We start from the raw sequence: 26,737 nt of genomic DNA on the forward strand, positions 1-26,737 counted from the left end.
TGGGAGTGATCCTGTGGTCAGTACTGATCATGGGAAGTCCTTGCCTAACCCCGCCTTGCTGTGCTGTCAAATAGGACCAATCGTGTTCTCTACTGCACGTGGCTTCCTTTCCTCCCGTCAGGTCCCAGGAAACACCACATCACGCTGAGTTCTTTCTGACAGACACACAATCCAACCGCCGTCCTGTAGGATTCAGAGTTGGGTCGTTACGTTCCCTTCCCTCTGACAGCTGTTTTTCATCTAGTGTAAGTTGGAATAGGGAAAACCTGAGGCATCTCCCACCTCTACACTAACACATGGGATCTGAACGAGTCCGTTCGTGTGTGTTGCTTCACGTCAGTCTGTTTGGGATCATCCGGTCACTCGGTCTGGACATCAGTTCCTCTACCTGGTAAGTACTCTGGCCTTCTCTGTAGCTCAGTTGGTAGAGCGTGGTGTTTGCAACGCCAGGGTTGTTGGGTTCGATTCCCACAGGGGGGCCAGCACAGAAGAAAAAAAATGTATGAAATGTATGCATTCACTACTGTAAGTCGCTCTGGATAAGAGCGTCTGCTAAATGACTAAAATGTAAATGTACTGTGTTTAGTCTCTAGTCTTCTAGTGTGACAGTACGACAGCATGATGGTACAGCAAGTTATGCCTCTGGATTTGCGTGTGGTGTTTGATCCTTGTCAGCAGCAGAGTTGATGTCAATGTGTCAGAACTGTCTCAGCTAGGATTTATTCCACATCTCAGCTAGGATTTATTCCACATCTCAACTAGGATTTATTCCACATCTCAGCTAGGATTTATTCCACATCTCAACTAGGATTTATTCCACATCTCAACTAGGATTTATTCCACGTCTCAACTAGGATTTATTCCACGTCTCAACTAGGATTTATTCCACGTCTCAACTAGGATTTATTCCACGTCTCAGCTAGGATTTATTCCACGTCTCAGCTAGGATTTATTCCACGTCTCAACTAGGATTTATTCCACGTCTCAGCTAGGATTTATTCCACGTCTCAGCCGGGATTTATTCCACTTCTCAGCTGGGATTTATTCCACATATGGTCCTCTGATGGTGAGGCTTGTTTTAAACTATACGGGTAAGAGATGAATTGATCTTTTTTTGCAACATGTCTCTGGTTCGTTCAGAGTGATGTGTGAAGAGTTAATGTGGCTGTGTATTGTTGCGTTAGCTGCTGCATTGAAACACCAGGTGTTAGTCGTTACAGAGGAGTCACCATGAACTGAAAGCCCCTGAACAGGCTTCCTGGAAACCAGATCTCTGGAAACCTCCGTCAGTCACACAGACAGGCCTCCAACCCCTCTCGCTCTCTCGCTCTCTCTCTCTCTCTCTCTCTCGCTCTGATGGATGGAGGACCGCCACATCCGCCATGCCTTACATCTGCCATATACCGCAGTTTATTAGGTATGCCACCCTGGCCAGTTTATTATGTATGCCACCCTGGCCAGTTTATTAGGTATGCCACCCTGGCCAGTTTATTAGGTATGCCACCCTGGCCAGTTTATTAGGTACGCCACCCTGGCCAGTTTATTAGTTATGCCACCCCGGCCAGTTTATTAGGTACGCCACCCTGACCAGTTTATTAGTTATGCCACCCTGGCCAGTTTATTAGGTATGCCACCCTGGCCAGTTTATTAGTTATGCCACCCTGGCCAGTTTATTAGGTATGCCACCCTGGCCAGTTTATTAGGTATGCCACCCTGGCCAGTTTATTAGGTATGCCACCCTGGCCAGTTTATTAGGTATGCCACCCTGGCCAGTTTATTAGGTATGCCACCCTGGCCAGTTTATTAGGTATGCCACCCTGGCCAGTTTATTAGGTATGCCACCCTGGCCAGTTTATTAGCTATGCCACCCTGGCCAGTTTATTAGGTATGCCACCCTGGCCAGTTTATTAGGTATGCCACCCTGGCCAGTTTATTAGGTATGCCACCCTGGCCAGTTTATTAGGTACGCCACCCTGGCCAGTTTATTAGGTACACCACGCTGTTCACAAAAATGGATCTCTCCTACAGACAGTGAGTCAAGTGGCCGTGGCTTGCTATATTTGTATTTATGATCAATCCCCATTTAGTTCCTGCCAAGGCAGCAGCTACTCTTCCTGGGGTTTATTATGGATCCCCATTAGTTCCTGCCAAGGCAGCAGCTACTCTTCCTGGGGTTTATTATGGATCCCCATTAGTTCCTGCCAAGGCAGCAGCTACTCTTCCTGGGGTTTATTATGGATCCCCATTAGTTCCTGCCAAGGCAGCAGCTACTCTTCCTGGGGTCCGGCAAAATTAAGGCAGTTGTACAATTTTAAAAACAGAAATACATTCAATACATTTAAAAACATTCATGACAGATTTCACAACATACTAAGTGTGTGCCCTTACATAATCATTGTGTCTGTGCCTATGTTTGTGTTGCTTCACAGTCCCTGCTGTTCAATAAGGTGTATTTTGATGTTTTGTCAATCTGATTCTACAGGGGCCTGTAGGACCTGCCTTGTTGATAGTGTTGTTAAGAAGGTAGAAACTAGGGCCTGTAGGACCTGCCTTGTTGATAGTGTTGTTAAGAAGGTAGAAACTAGGGCCTGTAGGACCTGCCTTGTTGATAGTGTTGTTAAGAAGGTAGAAACTAGGGCCTGTAGGACCTGCCTTGTTGATAGTGCTGTTAAGAAGGTAGAAACTAGGGCCTGTAGGACCTGCCTTGTTGATAGTGCTGTTAAGAAGGTAGAAACTAGGGCCTGTAGGACCTGCCTTGTTGATAGTGCTGTTAAGAAGGTAGAAACTAGGGCCTGTAGGACCTGCCTTGTTGATAGTGTTGTTAAGAAGGTAGAAACTAGGGCCTGTAGGACCTGCCTTGTTGATAGTGTTGTTAAGAAGGTAGAAACTAGGGCCTGTAGGACCTGCCTTGTTGATAGTGCTGTTAAGAAGGTAGAAACTAGGGCCTGTAGGACCTGCCTTGTTCATAGTGCTGTTAAAACCTCTCTGGGCCACGTGGGACGCCACTGTCCCACCCACGGTTCACACTATTCAACAGCCAGTGAAAAATCAGAGCACCAAATTCAAAACTACAAAATGTCATAATTCAAAGTTCTCAAACAGATGACTATTTTACACCATTTGAAAGATAAACCTCTCTTTACGGCGAAAGAAAAACATGAATTATGTCAGGATACCACCACAGCAAAAAAAAAAAAAACACAGCCATTTTCCTAGCAAGGATAGCCGCCCAAAAGCAGAAAACCAGCTAAATTTATGCACTAACCTTTGACGATCTTCATCAGATGACACTCCTAGGACATATGTTAGAACCAAAAAATGCATGTATTGTCTATCAAGTTCATATTTATATAAAAAAAAAAAACATTTTACATTGGCGCGTGACGTTCAGAAAATGTCACGCGCCAATGTAAAATGGGTTCACCCCAAAATTGCCGGTGAATGTGCAACATCAATTTACAGAAATTCTCATCATAAACATTGACAAAATATATCACAATTAATTAAAGAAGTATAGATGAACTATTCCTTTATGCAAACGCTTTGTCAGATTTCAAAATAACTTTACGTAGAAAGCACATTGTTCAATATTCTGAGTAGTGAGCCCCAAGCTGTTCAGTTAGCCGCCCAGCCACGGCATCCACAAAACTCTGAAATATGTTAAAAATATTTTCTTACCTTTGCTGATCTTCGGCTGAATGCACTCGGAAGGGCTCCCACTTACACAAGAAATGTTCATTTGTTCGATAAAGTCCATCATTTATGTCGAAATAAATCCGTTTTGGTGTCGCGTCCAGATCACCATTCCAAAATGCATGAAGCCCGTCTATCCACCGTCGACGAAAAGTTATAAAGTTCCCTCAGCGTTTGTAGAAACATTTCAAACCATGTTCACAATCAATCTTTAGGGTGTTTTTAACGTAGAACAACGTAGAACCGGACAATAGCAGATTCACTACAGAAGAAAAAATAAAAATGGCTAAGCCTTTGTGGCCGCGCGCGAGGTAAGTCAATGACCCCAGCCCGACCACTTCCTCTTCCGGGTATTATTCAATCAAATTGCATTGCAGAAGCCTCCAACAAGGTTCTAATGACTGCTGACATCTAGTGGAAGCCTTAGGAAGTGCAAAATGAACCCTAAGTCACTGTGTGTTCGATAGAACATTTGAAATGACTACAACCATCTGAGCTTCCACTTCCTGGTTGACCTTTTCTCAGGTTTTTGCCTGCCATATGAGTTCTGTTATACTCACAGACACCATTCAAACAGTTTTAGAAACTTCAGAGTGTTTTCTATCCAAATCTACTAATAATATGCACATATTTGACTCTGGGCCCCAAGTATTAGGCAGTTTACTCTGGGCACACTTTTCATCCGAAAATGAAAATACTGCCCCCTTTGCTAGAGTTGGCATGATGGCACAAACAGACTGGCACTCAGGCTAGAGTTGGCATGATGGCACAAACAGACTGGCACTCAGGCTAGAGTTGGCATGATGGCACAAACAGACTGGCACTCAGGCTAGAGTTGGCATGATAGCACAAACAGACTGGCACTCAGGCTAGAGTTGGCATGATAGCACAAACAGACTGGCACTCAGGCTAGAGTTGGCATGATAACACAAACAGACTGGCACTCAGGCTAGAGTTGGCATGATGGCACAAACAGACTGGCACTCAGGCTAGAATTGGCATGATGGCACAAACAGACTGCCACTCAGGCTAGAGTTGGCATGATGGCACAAACAGACTGGCACTCAGGCTAGAGTTGGCATGATAACACAAACAGACTGGCACTCAGGCTAGAGTTGGCATGATAACACAAACAGACTGGCACTCAGGCTAGAGTTGGCATGATAACACAAACAGACTGGCACTCAGGCTAGAGTTGGCATGATAACACAAACAGACTGCTGGCACTCAGGCTAGAGCTGGCCTGGGTCCTATCCTCAGCTTTCCCTCTGCGGAGCGTCTCGTCCAAGCTGGTCCTCTTCCCTCTCCGCCTGGCTGTCAGCGACAGCTCAACAATCCCCCAAACCCTCCCAATCTACTCACACACACAGACTCAGACATACACACAGTCCCTCTCTCCCATTACCTCTCCTTGGCCTCTATTTCCTACATCTCTCAAGAGAAAATGACCGTTTTCCTGGTATTTCTTTACGCACTGAACTCTGGAGAAAACTAATATTGTCGCTGGGTGAGAACATCTGACAATGTGCTCTCCCGTCCATCTGACAATGTGCTCTCCCGTCCATCTGACAATGTGCTCTCCCGTCCGTTAGACACAATGTGCTCTCCCGTCCATTAGACACAATGTGCTCTCCCGTCCATTAGACACAATGTGCTCTCCCGTCCATTAGACACAATGTGCTCTCCCGTCCATTAGACACAATGTGCTCTCCCGTCCATTAGACACAATGTGCTCTCCCGTCCATTAGACACAATGTGCTCTCCCGTCCATTAGACACAATGTGCTCTCCCGTCCATTAGACACAATGTGCACTCCCGTCCATTAGACACAATGTGCTCTCCCGTCCGTTAGACACAATGTGCTCTCCCGTCCGTTAGACACAATGTGCTCTCCCGTCCGTTAGACACAATGTGCTCTCCCGTCCGTTAGACACAATGTGCTCTCCCGTCCGTTAGACACAATGTGCTCTCCCGTCCGTTAGACACAATGTGCTCTCCCGTCCGTTAGACACAATGTGCTCTCCCGTCCGTTAGACACAATGTGCTCTCCCGTCCGTTAGACACAATGTGCTCTCCCGTCCGTTAGACACAATGTGCTCTCCCGTCCGTTAGACACAATGTGCTCTCCCGTCCGTTAGACACAATGTGCTCTCCCGTCCGTTAGACACAATGTGCTCTCCCGTCCATTAGACATTTTGTCTGCGGGATCTCGCTCTTTTTCACTCCGTCCACTTGTCCAAGTGCCGATGTATTTGTGGCATGATGTGAACAGTACGAACTTGTGTCACTACCAAAGTCTAATGGTATTAAATGACTGTTTAGTATTGTCTGGAAACTCACTTGTAGAATTCGCTTGCAATAGGTCTCTTAAAAAAGAGAAGCCGTGCAAAGTCATTAAACAGAGGTACTGTCACGCCTTAGAGAGCCGTTTTATTTCTCTGTTTGGTTAGGTCAGGCTGTGATGTGGGATGGGCATTCTATGTTGTTTTTGTATTTCTTTGTTTTTGGCTGAGTATGGTCCCCAATCAGAGGCAGCTGTTTATCGTTGTCTCTGATTGGGGACCATACTTAGGCAGCCCTTTTTCCCACCTGTGTTTTGTGGGTAATTATTATTTTCTGTTTCGTATCTGTTTACTTGACAGAACTGTGCGCTTTCGTTTCATTTTGTTATTTTTGTTTGAGTGTTTTTTTTGTTGTTGTTGATGGAAATAAAACATAAACACTTTCCACGCTTTGCTTTGGTCTCAGCCTAGTTATTCTGCTGTTGTTGACATCAGGAAACATCCAACCTAACCCTGGCCCTGATCTGCAACGCCTCCAAACCCCCTCGGATTATAAATCTACATCTGGTCTTGGGATTTTTCATTTAAATGTCCTCAGCCTGTTGTCTAAAATGATCAGGGTTTAGTATTTGGGCTAAAATCAACTGATGACGACGTAATTGTGTTTTCTGAATCCTGGCTCAGCAAGTCTGTTCTTGATAAGGATATTTGTATAAATGGTTACAATGTTTATCGCGCTGATCAAGTTAAGAAAGGTGGGGGTGTGGCTGGGGAAGTCTGAAACTACAGTTGGAATCTCTTGCTTTGAATCTTGCTCTCTACAACTGTGATTGGCTGTTATAAACCCCCCTCGGCTCTCTACAACTGTGATTGGCTGTTATAAACCCCCCTCGGCTCTCTACAACTGTGATTGGCTGTTATAAACCCCCCCTCGGCTCTCTACAACTGTGATTGGCTGTTATAAACCCCCCTCGGCTCTCTACAACTGTGATTGGCTGTTATAAACCCCCCTCGGCTCTCTACAACTGTGATTGGCTGTTATAAACCCCCCTCGGCTCTCTACAACTGTGATTGGCTGTTATAAACCCCCTCGGCTCTCTACAACTGTGATTGGCTGTTATAAACCCCCCTCGGCTCTCTACAACTGTGATTGGCTGTTATAAACCCCCCTCTGCTCTCTACAACTGTGATCGGCTGTTATAAACCCCCCCTCGGCTCTCTACAACTGTGATTGGCTGTTATAAACCCCCCCTCGGCTCTCTACAACTGTGATTGGCTGTTATAAACCCCCCTCGGCTCTCTACAACTGTGATTGGCTGTTATAAACCCCCCTCGGCTCTCTACAACTGTGATTGGCTGTTATAAACCCCCCTCGGCTCTCTATAACTGTGATTGGCTGTTATAAACCCCCCTCGGCTCTCTACAACTGTGATTGGCTGTTATAAACCCCCCTCGGCTCTCTACAACTGTGATTGGCTGTTATAAACCCCCCTCGGCTCTCTATAACTGTGATTGGCTGTTATAAACCCCCTCTGCTCTCAGTATCTGTGATTGGCTGTTCTAGACCCCCCTCTGCTCTCTGTGATGCCTTTTCTTCTCTGATGAACCTGATGTCTAAACTTCTTTACAGTGAAATGATTGAATGATTGATTGATTGATTGATTGATTGGTTAACATCTCAACGGGTGTTGGTTAAAGCCGCTGTCTGATGATTTAAACATGTTTTGTAATCCTATGAATCTTACCCAGTTGATTAACTCACCCACTCGCCCAGATATCAAATGCCCAGATAAATCTACCCTGATTGATTTGATATTGACAAATGTTCCACATAAATATTCTGCGGTTGGTGTTTTCTGTAATGATTTAAGTGACTATTGTGCTGTTGTTGCTGTTAGAAATACTAAGGTTCTTAAGACATAGCTGAACCACTTACATATCTGTTCAATCTAACCCTGGAATGTAATGAAATTCCAATGATCTGGAAATCAGCATTTGTCCTACCACTTTTAAAGGGGGGAGAGCCAACTCTATGAAATAATTATAGGCCAATCTCAAAGCTGTCACCCCTGGTGAAAATACTTGAAACCCTTGTTAGTGAACAGCTAAAAGAGTTTTCATATACTAACTCTATTTTTATCAATGTACCAATCTGGCTTCAGGAAGAAGCATAGGCCAATTACAGCAGCCGTGAAGGTTTTAAATGATATCACTGAAGCCCTTGACAAAAAACAGCACTGTGGCTTTTGATCCAGTTGATCATGCTATACTGAGGCAGAGATTGTCGAGTGTAGGTCTTTCAGAGCAGTTGCATGGTTTGTTAACTATCTGTCTGATAGAACTCAGTGCACTCTGATTGTTGGGCTCATGTCTGTCTGTAATGGTGTGCCCCAGGGCTCTGTACTTGGTCCCATCTTATTTACTATTTATATAAATAATTTAGACAAAAATGTGCAAAATGTGCAACTTCACTTTTATGCTGATGATACTGTTATTTATTGTTGTGCCTCGTCTCTCACAAAAGCTTTCCAGAACTTGCAAACTGCTTTTAATACTGTTCAACATTCCTTGTGTCAATTGAAGCTTATCCTCAATACTGACAAAACTAAACTACTGGTCTTTTCTAAAGCCAGAAATAGACCTCTGAACCTTTCGCCTATTACTACCTGTCAGGGCAAGGAGATTGAGGTTGTAACCTCATATAAATATCTGGGAATTTTGATTGATGACGGAGTCTCTTTTAAAATTGCATATTCAAGGAGTTACAAAAAAATTGAAGCTGAAGTTGTGATTTTATTTTAGGAATAATGTTTTTCTTTTGAAGCCAGGAGGAGGCTAGCATCAGCTACATTTATGCCTTTACTAGACTATGGGGATATTTTATATATGAATGCTTCCGCTCAGTGTTTGAGATCAATTGACACCCTTTACCATGGCACTTTGAGATTTATTTTAAACTGCAAAACCTTTACGCACCACTGCACTTTATATACCAGGGTTGGCTGGCCTTCTCTAGTCACTCGTAGGCTCAGTCACTGGTATACTTTTATTTACAAAGCCATTTTGGGGTTTACTACCATTTTATTTGGCCATTTTTATTGTTCAGAAATGTGGTGGGTCGTCTCTTCGTTCGCGGGACTTTATCCTGCTAACTGTTCCAAATGTCTGAACTGAATTTGGTAAAAGGTATTTTATGTACTCTGCACCATCGGCTTGGAAACGCCTTACAAAATACTGTTAAACTGGAAGAACTCGTCCCGATTGGTGTTTTTAAATCATTGATGAAGGATTTTGTGGCTGATTCCCTGACCTGTCAATGTTTTTAATTTGCTATTTTATGATTTTGTTATACTCCTGTGAATTATGTTTTTTTCACTAGATTACCTGTAGTTTTTCATGTTGTCTGTCTAATGACTTGGTGCTGCCTATCTTGGCCAGGATGCTCTTGAAAAAGAGATTTAAAATCTCAATGAGCCCTTCCTGGTTAAATACAGGTTAAATAAATAAAATAAATACACCTACTATTCACAGTAAACAGTAGTTTTCTCCCTCAATGATCCAAACCTCTCCTATTCACAGTAAACAGTAGTTTTCTCTGGCTAACTGGCTCCAGACTACTCTCTACACTACAGCAGTATATTGTTCAACTGGAGCTAGTAATGAGGTTAGCAGACTGCATTTTTTACACACACACACACACACACACACACACACACACACACACACACACACACACTGGGATGTTCGGTAGATCACCTATAATTTTGGTGTCATTTTTATGGCGTAGCAATAACATCCATCATCACAACTGTTTGGCAACCCTGCTGTCTGGGCTCTGCGCTACTATCCCCGGGAGATAACCCTGCTGTCTGGGCTCTGCGCTACTATCCCCAGGAGATAACCCTGCTGTCTGGGCTCTGCGCTACTATCCCCAGGAGATAACCCTGCTGTCTGGGCTCTGCGCTACTATCCCCGGGAGATAACCCTGCTGTCTGGGCTCTGCGCTACTATCCCCGACACTTTGCATGAGAGGATTCAGTGGGAATCCACTCTGGATTCAGTGGGAATACACATTTTACATTTTAGTCATTTAGCAGACGCTCTTATCCAGAGCAACTTACAGTAGTGAATGCATACATTTCATTTCATGCATTTTTTTTTTTTGTACTGGCCCCCCCGTGGGAATCGAACCCACAGCCCTGGCGTTCCAAACACCATGCTCTACCAACTGAGCTACAGGGAAGACCACTCTGGATTCAGTGGGAATCCACTCTGGATGCATCCCATATGGAAACCTATTCTCTATTTAGTATACTGCACTGCACTGCACCTGTACATAGCCCATCTATAATTTAGCCCAAACAACTACCTCTTCCCCTACTGTATTTATTTTATTTATTTAGCTCCTTTGCACCCCATTATTTATTTTCTACTTTGCACTTTCTTCAAACTACAGATCTACAATTCCAGTGTTTTAGCTTGCTATATTGTATTTACTTTGCCACCATGGACTTTTTGCCTTTACCTCCCTTATCTCACCTCATTTGCTCACATTGTATATAGACTTATTTTTTTACTGTAATATTGAATGTATGTTTGTTTTACTCCATGTGTAACTCTGTGTTGTTGTATGTTGTCGAACTGCTTTGCTTTATCTTGGCCAGGTCGCAATTGTAAATGAGAACTTGTTCTCAACTTGCCTACCTGGTTAAATAAAGGTGAAATCAAGGGGGCCTCCCGCTCGGGAGAGCAGGAACAGACCTGGGACCAGGGTACTAGCAGTAGCTAAGAGCAGAACAGGTCTGGGACCAGGGTACTAGCAGTAGCTAAGAGCTGAACAGACCTGGGACCAGGGTACTAGCAGTAGGTAAGAGCAGAACAGGTCTGGGACCAGGGTACTAGCAGTAGGTAAGAGTTGAACAGACCTGGGACCAGGGTACTAGCAGTAGGTAAGAGCAGAACAGGTCTGGGACCAGGGTACTAGCAGTAGGTAAGAGCAGAACAGGTCTGGGACCAGGGTACTAGCAGTAGGTCAGAGCAGAACAGGTCTGGGACCAGGGTACTAGCAGTAGGTAAGAGTTGAACAGACCTGGGACCAGGGTACTAGGAGTAGGTCAGAGCAGAACAGGTCTGGGACCAGGGTACTAGCAGTAGCTAAGAGCAGAACAGGTCTGGGACCAGGGTACTAGCAGTAGCTAAGAGCAGAACAGGTCTGGGACCAGGGTACTAGCAGTAGGTAAGAACAGACCTGGGACCAGGGTACTAGCAGTAGGTAAGAGTTGAACAGACCTGGGACCAGGGTACTAGCAGTAGGTAAGAACAGACCTGGGATCAGGGTACTAGAAGTAGGTAAGAGCAGAACAGGTCTGGCTACCAATAGGAGGCTGATGTTACAGGTCTGTCTACCAATAGGAGGCTGATGTTACTCTGTCTACCAATAGGTGGCTGATGTTACTCTGTCTACCAATAGGAGGCTGATGTTACTCTGTCTACCAATAGGAGGCTGATGTTACTCTGTCTACCAATAGGAGGCTGATGTTAGACTCTGGCTGGCTACACCATGTAACCTGTGGTGCATGAGGAAGTAATGCTTGTCAGGTTTACAGATAAACACTGCTGGAATGACAGCAGAAAGTAATAGAGTTGAAGTATCTTCATGTTTTACCTGAGTTGGAAAAGCCGACAGACCAAATGGGAAAATGTGATCTGATTATAGTCCACTATTCAATTTATAGCACATTGTTGTCTTCAAGTTGAGATGTACAAAAGACCTTTCCTCTATACTGACTCTGCTTTCTCTGTCTCTCTCTCTGTCTCTCTGTCTCTCTCTCTCTCTCTCTCTCTCTCTCTCTCTCTCTCTCTGTCTCTCTCTCTCTCTCTCTCTGTCTCTCTGTTTCTCTCTCTCTGTCTCTCTCTCTCTCTCTGTCTCTCTGTCTCTCTCTCTCTCTCTGTCTCTCTGTCTCTCTCTCTCTCTCTCTCTCTCTGTCTCTCTCTCTCTCTCTGTCTCTCTCTCTCTCTCTCTCTCTTGTCTCTCTCTGTCTCTCTCTGTCTTTCTGTCTCTCTCTCTGTCTCTCGCTCTGTCTCTCTCTCTCTCTGTCTCTCTCTCTCTGTCTCTCTCTCTCTGTCTCTCTCTGTCTCTCTCTCTCTGTCTCAATTTATAGCACGTTGTTGTCTTCTAGTTGACATGTATAAAATACCTTTCCTCTATACTGACTCTGCTTTCTCTCTGTCTTTCAATTCAATTTAATAGACTTTATTGACATGGCAAGTTAAATGACTTACATTGTCAAAGTACACATATAACAAAAATGGTGTGACCAACAGCAATAACACTAGTAGTAGTAGTGGAAATGTGATTACCATTATCAGCAACTACAACAACAATATTAATTAGAATAATAATACATTAAATCAGTAGTAGTAGATCAGTCTCAACTTGACTGTTAAGACACAGGACCTGGTATGAAAGACAAAACGAAACTACATGGGAAATATTATTGACATTGGCACTTTTCACTGGCTGTCCCTCAGGTTGTGGCAGGAGGACACACATGTGGCTGCCAAAACTGCACATTTTGGCTTTTCACCCAATAAATATTGGATTTTAGTTTCAAATTCTTTGTATTGAATTATCATTTTGTGAAAGAAATATTCTCTTAGGTCTGAGTTTTTGTCACAGTGTAATAGGAAACACAGCTCTGTCTCTACCTCTCCCCTGGAGCAGAGTGAGCACAGCCTGTCCTCTCTGGCCTGCCAGCCTGTCCTCTCTGGCCTGCCAGCCTGTCCTCTCCGGGCAGCCAGCCTGTCCTCTCTGGGCAGCCAGCCTGTCCTCTCTGGCCTGCCAGCCTGTCCTCTCTGGGCAGCCAGCCTGTCCTCTCTGGGCAGCCAGCCTGTCCTCTCTGGACAGCCAGCCTGTCCTCTCTGGGCAGCCAGCCTGTCCTCTCCAGCCTGTCCTCTCCGGGCAGCCAGCCTGTCCTCTCTGGGCAGCCAGCCTGTCCTCTCTGGGCAGCCAGGTTGGTCTGTGACGACCGGTCTCTATGGACAGACTGTCCTCTCTGGGCACCGGTCGTCACAGACAAACCTGGCAGCTTTGTTGATTTCAATAAAACATGGGGAAGACTTTTCCTTTGTTTTAATTTGTTGGTCAGTTAGGGTGTGCAGGGTGAATACGTGGTCTGTCATTAGGTCATTCTGGTAAAAAGCCAATTTGACATTTGCTCAGTACATTGTTTTCACTGAGGAAATGTACGAGTCTGCTGTTAATGACAATGCAGAGGATTGATGTTAAACAGTTTTAAGTATAGCTAATTGAAATTTGTTGTCTGTATGTTTTATCATTTCATTTAGGATACCATCAACACCACAGGCCTTTTTGGGTTGGAGGGTTTGTATTTTGTCCTGTAGATCATTCAATGTAATTGGAGAATCCAGTGGGTTCTGGTAGTCTTTAATAGTTCGTTCTAAGATTTGTATTTGATCATGAATATATCTCTCCCTCTCTCTCTCCCTCTCCCTGTCTCTCTCTCTCTCTCTCTCTTTGCCTCTCTCTCTCTTTGCCTCTCTTTCTCTCTCTTTGCCTCTCTCTCTCTCTCTCTTTGCCTCTCTCTCTCTCTCTTTGCCTCTCTCTCTCTTTGCCTCTCTCTCTCTTTGCCTCTCTCTCTCTTTGCCTCTCTCTCTCTCTTTGCCTCTCTCTCTCTTTGCCTCTCTCTCTCTCTCTCTTTTCCTCTCTCTCTCTCTTTGCCTCTCTCTCTCTCTCTCTCTCTTTGCCTCTCTCTGCCTCTCTCTCTCTTTGCCTCTCTCTCTCTCTCTCTCTCTTTGCCTCTCTCTCTCTCTCTCTCTCTCTTTGCCTCTCTCTCTCTCTCTGCTCTCTCTCTTTGCCTCTCTCTCTCTTTGCCTCTCTTCTCTCTCTCTCTCTTTGCCTCTCTCTCTCTCTTTGCCTCTCTCTCTTTGCCTCTCTCTCATTGCCTCTCTCTCTCTCTCTCTTTGCCTCTCTCTCTCTCTCTCTCTCTCTCTCTCTCTCTCTCTCTCTCTCTTTGCCTCTCTTTCCCTCTCTCTCTCTCTCTCTCTCTCTCTCTCTCTTGCCTCTCTCTCTCTCTTTGCCTCTCTCTCTCTCTCTCTCTCTCTCTCTCTCTCTCTCTCTCTCTCTCTCTCTCTCTCTCTCTCTCTCTCTCTTCCTCTCTCTCTCTCTCTCTCTCTTTGCCTCTCTCTCTCTCTTTGCCTCTCTTTCCCTCTCTCTCTCTCTCTCTCTTTGCCTCTCTCTCTCTCTTTGCCTCTCTCTCTCTCTCTCTTTGCCTCTCTCTCTCTCTCTCTCTTTGCCTCTCTCTCTCTCTCTCTCTCTCTCTCTCTCTCTCTCTCTCTCTCTCTCTTCCTCTTCCTCTTCCTCTCTCTCTCTCTGTCTCTCTCTCTAAACTAACACCACAGGTCCACAGACGGGCTAATAGTTGATCTATTAACTGAGGAGTGAAGAGACCGAGCCTAGCAGAGTCCCGGAGACCACAGGTTGCCCTGCCATCTCTCTGTTCCCATCTCCAGCTAGACATCAGCCATGGCTAAAGGCTTCTACATCAGTAAGAACATGGGGCTAGCAGGCCTTCTGATCGGGGCTGTAGCAGGGGTCGTCATCATAGCCCTGGCAGCAGTCTACGATAAGGAAAAGACCAAGAACCAGAACAAACCTGTGGATGGTGTGACCACTGTCTCTCCAACCACCTCCTCCACCCCCTCCACTCCTAAAGACCCCTGGGAAAACTACAGACTGCCTGACTCCCTGTCTCCTGTCTCCTACAACATCACCCTCTGGCCTCGACTGGTTGCCAACGCCTCTACTGGCCTCTACATCTTCACAGGACAGTCAGATGTGATGTTCCGGTGTGAGAAGGAAACAGATCTGATCCTCATCCACTGTAACAAGCTGAACCTGACTCTGTTCAGTGGCCACCGTGTTCGACTGACTGGCCTGGATGGAGCGACTGCTCCTAACGTAAAGACTAGCTGGCTGCAGGTGAAGACTGAGTACCTGGTCATTCGGCTGAATGGGAAGCTAGCTGCTGGGAAGTCCTATAGACTTTCCACTGACTTCCAGGGAGAGCTGGCTGATGACCTAAAAGGATTCTATAGGAGTGAATATACAGAAGATGGGGTTAAAAAGTAAGTACCAATTAGTCTGATCCTCTCAGACTCTAAACCTCATACAGTAGATCCCTGGTTGGTATGAATCCTCTGTTAGACCCCTGGTTGGTATGAATCCTCTCAGTAGAACCCTGGTTGGTGTGAATCCTCTCAGTAGACCCCTGGTTGGTATGAATCCTCTCAGTTAGACCCCGGGTTGGTATGAATCCTCTGTTAGACCCCTGGTTGGTATGAATCCTCTCAGTAGACCCCTGGTTGGTATGAATCCTCTCAGTTAGTCCCCGGGTTGGTATGAATCCTCTCAGTTAGACCCCTGGTTGGTATGAATCCTCTCAGTTAGACCCCGGGTTGGTATGAATCCTCTCAGTTAGACCCCTGCTTGGTGTGAATCCTCTCAGTAGACCCCTGGTTGGTGTGAATCCTCTCAGTTAGACCCCTGGTTGGTGTGAATCCTCTCAGTTAGACCCCTGGTTGGTATGAATCCTCTCAGTAGACCCCTGCTTGGTGTGAATCCTCTCAGTAGACCCCTGGTTGGTGTGAATCCTCTCAGTTAGACCCCTGGTTGGTGTGAATCCTTTGTTAGTCCCCTGGTTGATATGCATCCTCTCAGTTAGACCCCTGGTTGGTGTGAATCCTCTCAGTTAGACCCCTGGTTGGTATGAATCCTCTCAGTAGACCCCTGGTTGGTATGAATCCTCTCAGTAGACCCCTGGTTGGTATGAATCCTCTCAGTAGACCCCTGGTTGGTATGAATCCTCTCAGTAGACCCCTGGTTGGTATGAATCCTCTCAGTTAGACCCCTGGTTGGTATGAATCCTCTCAGTAGACCCCTGGTTGGTGTGAATCCTCTCAGTTAGACCCCTGGTTGGTGTGAATCCTCTCAGTTAGACCCCTGGTTGGTATGAATCCTCTCAGTTAGACCCCTGGTTGGTATGAATCCTCTCAGTAGACCCCTGGTTGGTATGAATCCTCTCAGTTAGACCCCTGGTTGGTATGAATCCTCTCAGTAGACCCCTGGTTGGTGTGAATCCTCTCAGTTAGACCCCTGGTTGGTATGAATCCTCTCAGTTAGACCCCTGGTTGGTGTGAATCCTCTGTTAGTCCCCTGGTTGGTATGAATCCTCTCAGTTAGACCCCTGGTTGGTGTGAATCCTCTCAGTTAGACCCCTGGTTGGTGTGAATCCTCTCAGTTAGACCCCTGGTTGGTGTGAATCCTCTGTTAGTCCCCTGGTTGGTATGAATCCTCTCAGTTAGACCCCTGATTGGTATGAATCCTCTCAGTAGACCCCTGGTTGGTATGAATCCTCTCAGTTAGACCCCTGGTTGGTATGAATCCTCTGTTAGACCCCTGGTTGATATGCATCCTCTCAGTAGACCCCTGGTTGGTATGAATCCTCTCAGTTAGACCCCTGGTTGGTGTGAATCCTCTCAGTTAGACCCCTGGTTGGTATGAATCCTCTCAGTTAGACCCCTGGTTGGTATGAATCCTCTCAGTTAGACCCCTGGTTGGTGTGAATCCTCTCAGTTAGACCCCTGGTTGGTATGAATCCTCTCAGTAGACCCCTGGTTGGTATGAATCCTCTCAGTAGACCCCTGGTTGGTATGAATCCTCTCAGTAGACCCCTGGTTGGTATGAATCCTCTCAGTTAGACCCCTGGTTGGTGTGAATCCTCTGTTAGTCCCCTGGTTGGTATGAATCCTCAGTTAGACCCCTGGTTGGTATGAATCCTCAGTTAGTCCCTTGTTTGGTGTGAATCCTCTCAGTTAGACCCCTGGTTGATATGCATCCTCTCAGTAGACCCCTGGTTGGTGTGAATCCTCTCAGTTAGACCCCTGGTTGGTGTGAATCCTCTGTTAGTCCCCTGTTTGGTGTGAATCCTCTCAGTTAGACCCCTGGTTGGTGTGAATCCTCTGTTAGTCCCTTGTTTGGTATGAATCCTCTCAGTTAGACCCCTGGTTGGTGTGAATCCTCAGTTAGACCCCTGGTTGGTGTGAATCCTCTCAGTTAGACCCCTGGTTGGTGTGAATCCTCTGTTAGTCCCCTGGTTGGTGTGAATCCTCTCAGTTAGACCCCTGGTTGGTGTGAATCCTCTCAGTTAGACCCCTGGTTGGTGTGAATCCTCAGTTAGACCCCTGGTTGGTATGAATCCTCTCAGTTAGACCCCTGGTTGGTATGAATCCTCTCAGTTAGACCCCTGGTTGGTGTGAATCCTCTGTTAGTCCCCTGGTTGGTATGAATCCTCTCAGTTAGACAGCCTGAACAGTTTTCATCCTGTAACGTGATATTGAATATGATCTGTTTCCAGAGTTGTAGCCACGTCTCAGATGCAGGCTACGTTCGCCAGGAAAGCCTTCCCCTGTTTTGATGAACCTGCCATGAAGGCCGTCTTCCACGTTACGCTCATCCACCAACGAGGAACTGTAGCTCTGTCCAATGGCCGGGACGTTGGTTAGTTCACAGCCTATACACCACCCTCTTTGGGCTACCTCACCGTTCTCCACCCTTTCCCAAAGTCTGCACTGATACGCTTCCCGTCATGATTTAACAATGGTGGGAATACCTCCAGCCAGTGGCGGGATTACCTCCAGCCAGTGGCGGGAGTACCTCCAGCCAGTGGCGGGATTACCTCCAGCCAGTGGCGGGATTACCTCCAGCCAGTGGCGGGACTACCTCCAGCCAGTGGCGGGAATACCTCCAGCCAGTGGCGGGATTACCTCCAGCCAGTGGTGGGAGTACCTCCAGCCAGTCTCAAAGCTTTCCAATCCTCAACTGGAAGTGTGCAAGTGCAGATTTTGGAAGAAGGGTGTATAATATGGCTGCGGCCTTGTTATTGATATGGACAGCCCTACTATACACGGACTGTGGGGTTCAAGGCATCTCAGAAGGAATGAGAACGCTTGACAACATTTAATGAGAAAATCAACTACAGAATGCTGTTAATGGTTCCTGTACGGTAACATTCAACTTTCCATGGTAGAGTTAACTCCTCCCTTTCTGTCTTCATCTTCCCCCAACCCCTCTCTCTAACTCTTGCTCGCTCTCTCTCTCTCTCTCTCTCTCTGCTCTCTGCTGTCTCTCTCTCTGTTCACTTCCCTCTCTCTGTTCACTTCCCTCTCTCTGCTCACTTCCCTCTCTCTGCTCACTTCCCTCTCTCTGCTCTCTTCTCTCTCTCTTTCTGTCTCTCTGTCTTTGTCTCTCTGTTTTTCTCTCTCTCTCTCTCTCTCTCTACTCTTCTCTCGTCCCTCTCTCCCTCTCCCTCTCTCTCTCTGTATCTGCTCTTCTCTCACCCCTATCTCTCTTCCTTCCTTCTCTTCTCTCTCTCCAATGCTTTAGAGACCGTCAACACCACCATAGATGGCTCTGAAGTCACCAAGACCAGATTTGAGCCCACTAAAAGAATGTCAACATACCTCCTGGCATTTATCGTGAGCGACTTCGCTCATATCACTGGATCGATAGAGAACAACAACGTTTTGGTAATTCAATCCACCACAGAGGACTGGTTATTCCCTATATAGTCCACCACAGAGGGCTCTGGTTATTCCCTATATAGTCCACCACAGAGGACTGGTTATTCCCTATATAATCCACCACAGAGGACTGGTTATTCCCTATATAGTCCACCACAGAGGACTGGTTATTCCCTATATAGTCCACCACAGAGGACTGGTTATTCCCTATATAGTACACCACAGAGGACTCTGGTTATTCCCTATATAGTACACCACAGAGGACTGGTTATTCCCTATATAGTACACCACAGAGGACTCTGGTTATTCCCTATATAGTACACCACAGAGGACTGGTTATTCCCTATATAGTCCACCACAGAGGACTGGTTATTCCCTATATAATCCACCACAGAGGACTGGTTATTCCCTATATAGTACACCACAGAGGACTGGTTATTCCCTATATAGTCCACCACAGAGGACTCTGGTTATTCCCTATATAGTCCACCACAGAGGACTGGTTATTCCCTATATAGTACACCACAGAGGACTGGTTATTCCCTATATAGTACACCACAGAGGACTGGTTATTCCCTATATAGTCCACCACAGAGGACTGTGGTTATTCCCTATATAGTCCACCACAGAGGACTGGTTATTCCCTATATAGTACACCACAGAGGACTGGTTATTCCCTATATAGTACACCACAGAGGGCTCTGGTTATTCCCTATATAGTACACCACAGAGGACTGGTTATTCCCTACATAGTCCACCACAGAGGACTGGTTATTCCCTATATAGTCCACCACAGAGGACTGGTTATTCCCTATATAGTCCACCACAGAGGGCTCTGGTTATTCCCTATATAGTACACCACAGAGGACTAGTTATTCCCTATATAGTACACCACAGAGGACTGGTTATTCCCTATATAGTACACCACAGAGGACTGGTTATTCCCTATATAGTCCACCACAGAGGACTGTGGTTATTCCCTATATAGTACACCACAGAGGACTGGTTATTCCCTATATAGTCCACCACAGAGGGCTCTGGTTATTCCCTATATAGTCCACCACAGAGGACTGGTTATTCCCTATATAGTACACCACAGAGGACTGGTTATTCCCTATATCGTACACCACAGAGGGCTCTGGTTATTCCCTATATAGTACACCACAGAGGGCTCTGGTTATTCCCTATGTAGTACACCACAGAGGACTGGTTATTCCCTATATAGTACACCACAGAGGGCTCTGGTTATTCCCTATGTAGTACACCACAGAGGACTGGTTATTCCCTATATAGTCCACCACAGAGGACTCTGGTTATTCCCTATATAGTACACCACAGAGGACTGGTTATTCCCTATATAGTCCACCACAGAGGGCTCTGGTTATTCCCTATATAGTCCACCACAGAGGACTGGTTATTCCCTATATAGTACACCACAGAGGTCTGGTTATTCCCTATATAGTACACCACAGAGGACTGGTTATTCCCTATATAATCCACCACAGAGGACTGGTTATTCCCTATATAGTACACCACAGAGGACTGGTTATTCCCTACATAGTCCACCACAGAGGACTGGTTATTCCCTATATAGTCCACCACAGAGGACTGGATATTCCCTATATAGTCCACCACAGAGGGCTCTGGTTATTCCCTATATAGTACACCACAGAGGACTAGTTATTCCCTATATAGTACACCACAGAGGACTGGTTATTCCCTATATAGTACACCACAGAGGACTGGTTATTCCCTATATAGTCCACCACAGAGGACTGTGGTTATTCCCTATATAGTACACCACAGAGGGCTCTGGTTATTCCCTATATAGTACACCACAGAGGACTGGTTATTCCCTACATAGTCCACCACAGAGGACTGGTTATTCCCTATATAGTACCCCACAGAGGACTGGTTATTCCCTATATAGTCCACCACAGAGGACTGGATATTCCCTATATAGTCCACCACAGAGGGCTCTGGTTATTCCCTATATAGTACACCACAGAGGACTAGTTATTCCCTATATAGTACACCACAGAGGACTGGTTATTCCCTATATAGTACACCACAGAGGACTGGTTATTCCCTATATAGTCCACCACAGAGGACTGTGGTTATTCCCTATATAGTACACCACAGAGGACTGGTTATTCCCTATATAGTCCACCACAGAGGGCTCTGGTTATTCCCTATATAGTCCACCACAGAGGACTGGTTATTCCCTATATAGTACACCACAGAGGACTGGTTATTCCCTATATAGTACACCACAGAGGGCTCTGGTTATTCCCTATATAGTACACCACAGAGGGCTCTGGTTATTCCCTATGTAGTACACCACAGAGGACTGGTTATTCCCTATATAGTACACCACAGAGGGCTCTGGTTATTCCCTATATAGTCCACCACAGAGGACTGGTTATTCCCTATATAGTACACCACAGAGGACTCTGGTTATTCCCTATATAGTACACCACAGAGGACTGGTTATTCCCTATATAGTCCACCACAGAGGACTGGTTATTCCCTATATAGTACACCACAGAGGACTCTGGTTATTCCCTATATAGTACACCACAGAGGACTGGTTATTCCCTATATAGTACACCACAGAGGACTGGTTATTCCCTATATAGTACACCACAGAGGACTGGTTATTCCCTATATAGTCCACCACAGAGGACTGTGGTTATTCCCTATATAGTACACCACAGAGGGCTCTGGTTATTCCCTATATAGTACACCACAGAGGACTGGTTATTCCCTACATAGTCCACCACAGAGGACTGGTTATTCCCTATATAGTCCACCACAGAGGACTGTGGTTATTCCCTATATAGTCCACCACAGAGGGCTCTGGTTATTCCCTATATAGTCCACCACAGAGGACTGGTTATTCCCTATATAGTACACCACAGAGGACTGGTTATTCCCTATATAGTACACCACAGAGGGCTCTGGTTATTCCCTATATAGTACACCACAGAGGGCTCTGGTTATTCCCTATGTAGTACACCACAGAGGACTGGTTATTTAGACTGTAGTCATGACTGATCCTGCTGCGGTTAGAATGTAGTCATGACTGATACTGCTGTGGTTAGACTGTAGTCATGACTGATACTGCTGTGGTTAGACTGTAGTCATGACTGATACTGCTTTGGTTAGACTGTAGTCATGACTGATGGTTGATGCTAATTGTTTGCAGGTCCGTATCTGGGCTCGGAGGAAAGCTATAGCTGAGGGACACGGATACTATGCTCTCAATGTTACAGGACCAATGCTCCAGTTTTATGAAGGATACTACAATGCCAGCTACCCGCTGTCCAAGTCAGGTGAGTTAGCTTAGCATTCAGACGTGTCAGGTAAGTTAGCTTAGCATTCAGACCTGTCAGGTAAGTTAGCTTTGCGTTCAGACCTGTCAGGTAAGTTAGCTTAGCATTCAAACCTGTCAGGTAAGTTAGCTTAGCGTTCAGACCTGTCAGGTAAGTTAGCTTTGCATTCAGACCTGTCAGGTAAGTTAGCTTAGCGTTCAGACCTGTCAGGTAAGTTAGCTTAGCGTTCAGACCTGTCAGGTAAGTTAGCTTTGCATTCAGACCTGTCAGGTAAGTTAGCTTAGCGTTCAGACCTGTCAGGTAAGTTAGCTTTGCATTCAGACCTGTCAGGTAAGTTAGCTTTGCATTCAGACCTGTCAGGTAAGTTAGCTTTGCATTCAGACCTGTCAGGTAAGTTAGCTTTGCATTCAGACCTGTCAGGTAAGTTAGCTTTGCATTCAGACCTGTCAGGTAAGTTAGCTTAGCATTCAGACCTGTCAGGTAAGTTAGCTTAGCGTTCAGACCTGTCAGGTAAGTTAGCTTTGCATTCAGACCTGTCAGGTAAGTTAGCTTAGCATTCAGACCTCAGGTCCATGAGTGCATTTATACACATGTAGGCCTACACTTAGAAGTATACTCTGTGAAACTAAGTCTCCTTAAAACAGATTGTTGTCTACGTTCCAAATGGCTCCCTATTCCCTATAAAGTGCACTAAGGCTCTGGTCAAAAGTAGTGCACTATAAAGGGAATAGGGTACCATTTAGGTCTCCTTTATTGTCTTTTTCCCCTGTAGACCAGATAGCTCTGCCTGACTTCAGTGCCGGAGCCATGGAGAACTGGGGACTGATCACCTACAGAGAGACAGCTCTGCTGTACGATCCAGCCATCTCCTCTGTTGGAAACAAAGAGACAGTCTTGTCTGTGGTGGCTCACGAACTGGCTCATATGGTAGTGTGTTCTCTATGACATCTCTGTACTTCCTGTCCGACCTATTACATCTCTGTACTTCCTGTCCAACCTATTACATCCCTGTACTTCCTGTCCGACCTATGACATCTCTGTGCTGCCTGTCCAACCTATTACGTCCTTGTACTTCCTGTCCGACCTATGACATTACTGTACCTAGTGTCCAACCTATGACATCACTGTACTTCCTGTCCAACCTATTACATCCCTGTACTTCCTGTCCGACCTATTACATCCCTGTACTTCCTGTCCGACCTATGGCATTACTGTACTTCCTGTCCAACCTATGACATTACTGTACTTCCTGTCCAACCTATGACATCACATCCTGCATGGAGCAACATTGCTCGGGAGGATGACTAAGGTCCACAACATGAGCTCCAGGTAGCGTAGCGGTTAGAGCACAGATAGAACAATGAGGCCGATATTTCATCAGATGTATAAATGTGAAGCATCCGCTTGGCGTTTCCACTCACTACCTAGCAGTAGCAGTAGCAGCAGCAGTAGTAGTAGCAGCAGTACAGTAGCAGTAGCAGCAGTAGTAGCAGCAGTAGTAGCAGCAGTAGTAGCAGTAGCAGTAGCAGTAGTAGCAGCAGTAGTAGTAGCAGCAGTAGTATCAGTAGCAGCAGTAGTAGCAGTAGCAGTAGTAGTAGCAGCAGTAGTATCAGTAGCAGTAGCAGCAGTAGTATCAGTAGCAGTATCAGTAGTAGCAGTAGCAGTAGTAGTAGCAGCAGTAGTATCAGCAGTAGCAGTGTAGCAGTAGCAGTAGTAGCAGTAGCAGTAGTAGCAGTAGCAGTAGTAGCAGTAGCAGTAGTAGCAGCAGTAGTAGCTGTAGCAGTAGTAGCAGTAGCAGTAGTAGCAGTAGTAGCAGTAGCAGTAGTAGCAGTAGTAGTAGCAGCAGTAGTAGTAGCAGTAGTAGTAGCAGCAGTAGTATCAGTAGCAGTAGTAGCAGTAGCAGCAGCAGTAGCAGTAGCAGCAGCAGTAGCAGTAGTAGCAGCAGTAGCAGCACCACAGATAGAACAATATGGTAGTGAGAGGAAGCCCAGTTGCCGGCGGTGGGAGAAGTGGATTTTGGCCAGACATTCGGCTAATTTTCTCATCGATTAAACGTTTAATCTCAATCCAATTTTTTGTTCTCAAAACTAGATTATGTTACTAACAGAGTGGACTAAGTTTAGCAGACTTTACTCTTTGCCAAAGCTTTAAAAAATGTACTTGTTTAGAAGGAGTGCAAAGGCAAAGTGAGTTATTGCACACGTGCACTTCACAAAGAAGGCGTTCCCTAATGGAAATATGCAAATACATGCTAGAACGCGCCAATAGGATCTCGCTAGCTCCTGCTTGGTTCTGCCCACCTCCTTGCTTGTTCTGCCCACTATGACTAATTGGTTCCCATTTGAAACGATGGGCTGTGGTCTATCTTGGTTACCAGCAGGTAGCCTAGTGGTTAGAGGGTTGGGCCAGTAACCAGCAGGTAGCCTAGTGGTTAGAGCATTGGGCCAGTAACCAGCAGGTAGCCTAGTGGTTAGAGTGTTTGGCTAATAACCGGCATGTGGGTTAGTAACCGGCAGGTAGCCTAGTGGTTAGAGCACTGGGCCAGTAACCAGCAGGTAGCCTAGTGGTTAGAGCATTGGGCCAGTAACCAGCAGGTAGCCTAGTGGTTAGAGCGTTGGGCCAGTAACCAGCAGGTAGCCTAGTGGTTAGAGGGTTGGGCCAGTAACCAGCAGGTAGCCTGGTGGTTAGAGCATTGGGCCAGTAACCAGCAGGTAGCCTAGTGGTTAGAGCGTTGGGCCAGTAACCAGCAGGTAGCCTAGTGGTTAGAGCGTTGGGCCAGCAAGTAGCCTAGTGGTTAGAGCGTTGGGCCAGCAGGTAGCCTAGTGGTTAGAGCGTTGGGCTAGTAACCAGCAGGTAGCCTAGTGGTTAGAGCGTTGGGCCAGTAACCAGCAGGTAGCCTAGTGGTTAGAGCGTTGGGCCAGTAACCAGCAGGTAGCCTAGTGGTTAGAGCGTTGGGCCAGTAACCAGCAGGTATCCTAGTTTTTAGAGCGTTGGGCCAGTAACCAGCAGGTAGCCTAGTGGTTAGAGCGTTGGGCCAGTAACCAGCAGGTAGCCTAGTGGTTAGAGCGTTGGGCCAGTAACCAGCAGGTAGCCTAGTGGTTAGAGCGTTGGGCCAGTAACCAGCAGGTAGCCTAGTGGTTAGAGCGTTGGGCCAGCAGGTAGCCTAGTGGTTATGGCGTTGGGCCAGCAGGTAGCCTAGTGGTTAGAGCGTTGGGCCAGCAGGTAGCCTAGTGGTTAGAGCGTTGGGCCAGCAGATAGACTAGTGGTTAGAGCGTTGGGCCAGTAACCAGCAGGTAGCCTAGTGGTTAGAGCGTTGGGCCAGTAACCAGCAGCTAGCCTAGTGGTTAGAGCGTTGGGCCAGTAACTAGCAGGTAGCCTAGTGGTTAGAGCTTTGGGCCAGTAACCAGCAGGTAGCCTAGTGGTTAGAGCGTTGGGCCAGTAACCAGCAGGTAGCCTAGTGGTTAGAGCGTTGGGCCAGCAGGTAGCCTAGTGGTTAGAGCGTTGGGCCAGTAACCAGCAGGTAGCCTAGTGGTTAGAGCGTTGGGCCAGTAACTAGCAGGTAGCCTAGTGGTTAGAGCTTTGGGCCAGTAACCAGCAGGTAGCCTAGTGGTTAGAGCGTTGGGCCAGCAGGTAGCCTAGTGGTTAGAGCATTGGGCCAGCAGGTAGCCTAGTGGTTAGAGCATTGGGCCAGCAGGTAGCCTAGTGGTTAGAGCGTTGGGCCAGCAGGTAGCCTAGTGGTTAGAGCGTTGGGCCAGCAGGTAGCCTAGTGGTTAGAGCATTGGGCCAGCAGGTAGCCTAGTGGTTAGAGCGTTGGGCCAGTAACCAGCAGGTAGCCTAGTGGTTAGAGCGTTGGGCCAGTAACTAGCAGGTAGCCTAGTGGTTAGAGCGTTGGGCCAGTAACCAGCAGGTAGCCTAGTGGTTAGAGCGTTGGGCCAGCAGGTAGCCTAGTGGTTAGAGCGTTGGGCCAGTAACTAGCAGGTAGCCTAGTGGTTAGAGCGTTGGGCCAGTAACCAGCAGGTAGCCTAGTGGTTAGAGCTTTGGGCCAGCAGGTAGCCTAGTGGTTAGAGCGTTGGGCCAGCAGGTAGCCTAGTGGTTAGAGCGTTGGGCCAGCAGGTAGCCTAGTGGTTAGAGCGTTGGGCCAGCAGGTAGCCTAGTGGTTAGAGCATTGGGCCAGCAGGTAGCCTAGTGGTTAGAGCGTTGGGCCAGTAACCAGCAGGTAGCCTAGTGGTTAGAGCGTTGGGCCAGCAGGTAGCCTAGTGGTTAGAGCGTTGGGCCAGTAACTAGCAGGTAGCCTAGTGGTTAGAGCGTTGGGCCAGTAACCAGCAGGTAGCCTAGTGGTTAGAGCTTTGGGCCAGCAGGTAGCCTAGTGGTTAGAGCGTTGGGCCAGCAGGTAGCCTAGTGGTTAGAGCGTTGGGCCAGCAGGTAGCCTAGTGGTTAGAGCGTTGGGCCAGTAACCAGCAGGTAGCCTAGTGGTTAGAGCGTTGGGCCAGCAGGTAGCCTAGTGGTTAGAGCGTTGGGCCAGCAGGTAGCCTAGTGGTTAGAGCGTTGGGCCAGTAACTAGCAGGTAGCCTAGTGGTTAGAGCGTTGGGCCAGTAACCGAAAGGTCTCTAGTTCAACCCCAAGCTGACAAGGTGAACATTCTGTCGATGTGCCCTTAAGCAAGTCACTTAATAATCCTAATTGCTCCAGGGTCGCCGTTGATCCTGGCAGACCTTGGCCTTGACCACATTCTCCTAGGGTGAGTTGGGGGAATCAAATCAAATGTTTTGGTCACAAGCAGCGAATACAACAGGTGCTGAATTTACAATGAAATGCAAAAAAAAAACA

General features: G+C 46.6%; 1 protein-coding gene and 1 non-coding gene across 2 annotated transcripts in view; one reads left to right on the plus strand and one right to left on the minus strand.

Annotated features, from left to right (window-relative positions):
- The first annotated feature begins 74 nt into the window (after positions 1 to 74).
- Positions 75 to 26,737, plus strand: part of LOC106588075 (aminopeptidase N) — a 64,494-nt gene continuing 37,831 nt past the window's right edge. The window contains exons 1-6 of the mRNA XM_014176742.2: positions 75 to 391; positions 14,397 to 15,122; positions 17,411 to 17,553; positions 18,439 to 18,581; positions 21,784 to 21,910; positions 22,683 to 22,837. Of these exons, the coding sequence (XP_014032217.1) occupies positions 14,521 to 15,122; positions 17,411 to 17,553; positions 18,439 to 18,581; positions 21,784 to 21,910; positions 22,683 to 22,837 (1,170 nt within the window). The 5' untranslated portion in view covers positions 75 to 391; positions 14,397 to 14,520. The remainder of the gene's footprint in view (positions 392 to 14,396; positions 15,123 to 17,410; positions 17,554 to 18,438; positions 18,582 to 21,783; positions 21,911 to 22,682; positions 22,838 to 26,737) is intronic.
- On the minus strand, positions 10,144 to 10,222 carry trnap-ugg (transfer RNA proline (anticodon UGG)). Its single transcript has one exon. It is a non-coding gene; the product is annotated as a tRNA-Pro (tRNA).

The sequence above is a fragment of the Salmo salar genome, chromosome ssa26 (genome assembly GCF_905237065.1).
Source record: "Salmo salar chromosome ssa26, Ssal_v3.1, whole genome shotgun sequence".
Taxonomy (NCBI): domain Eukaryota; kingdom Metazoa; phylum Chordata; class Actinopteri; order Salmoniformes; family Salmonidae; genus Salmo; species Salmo salar.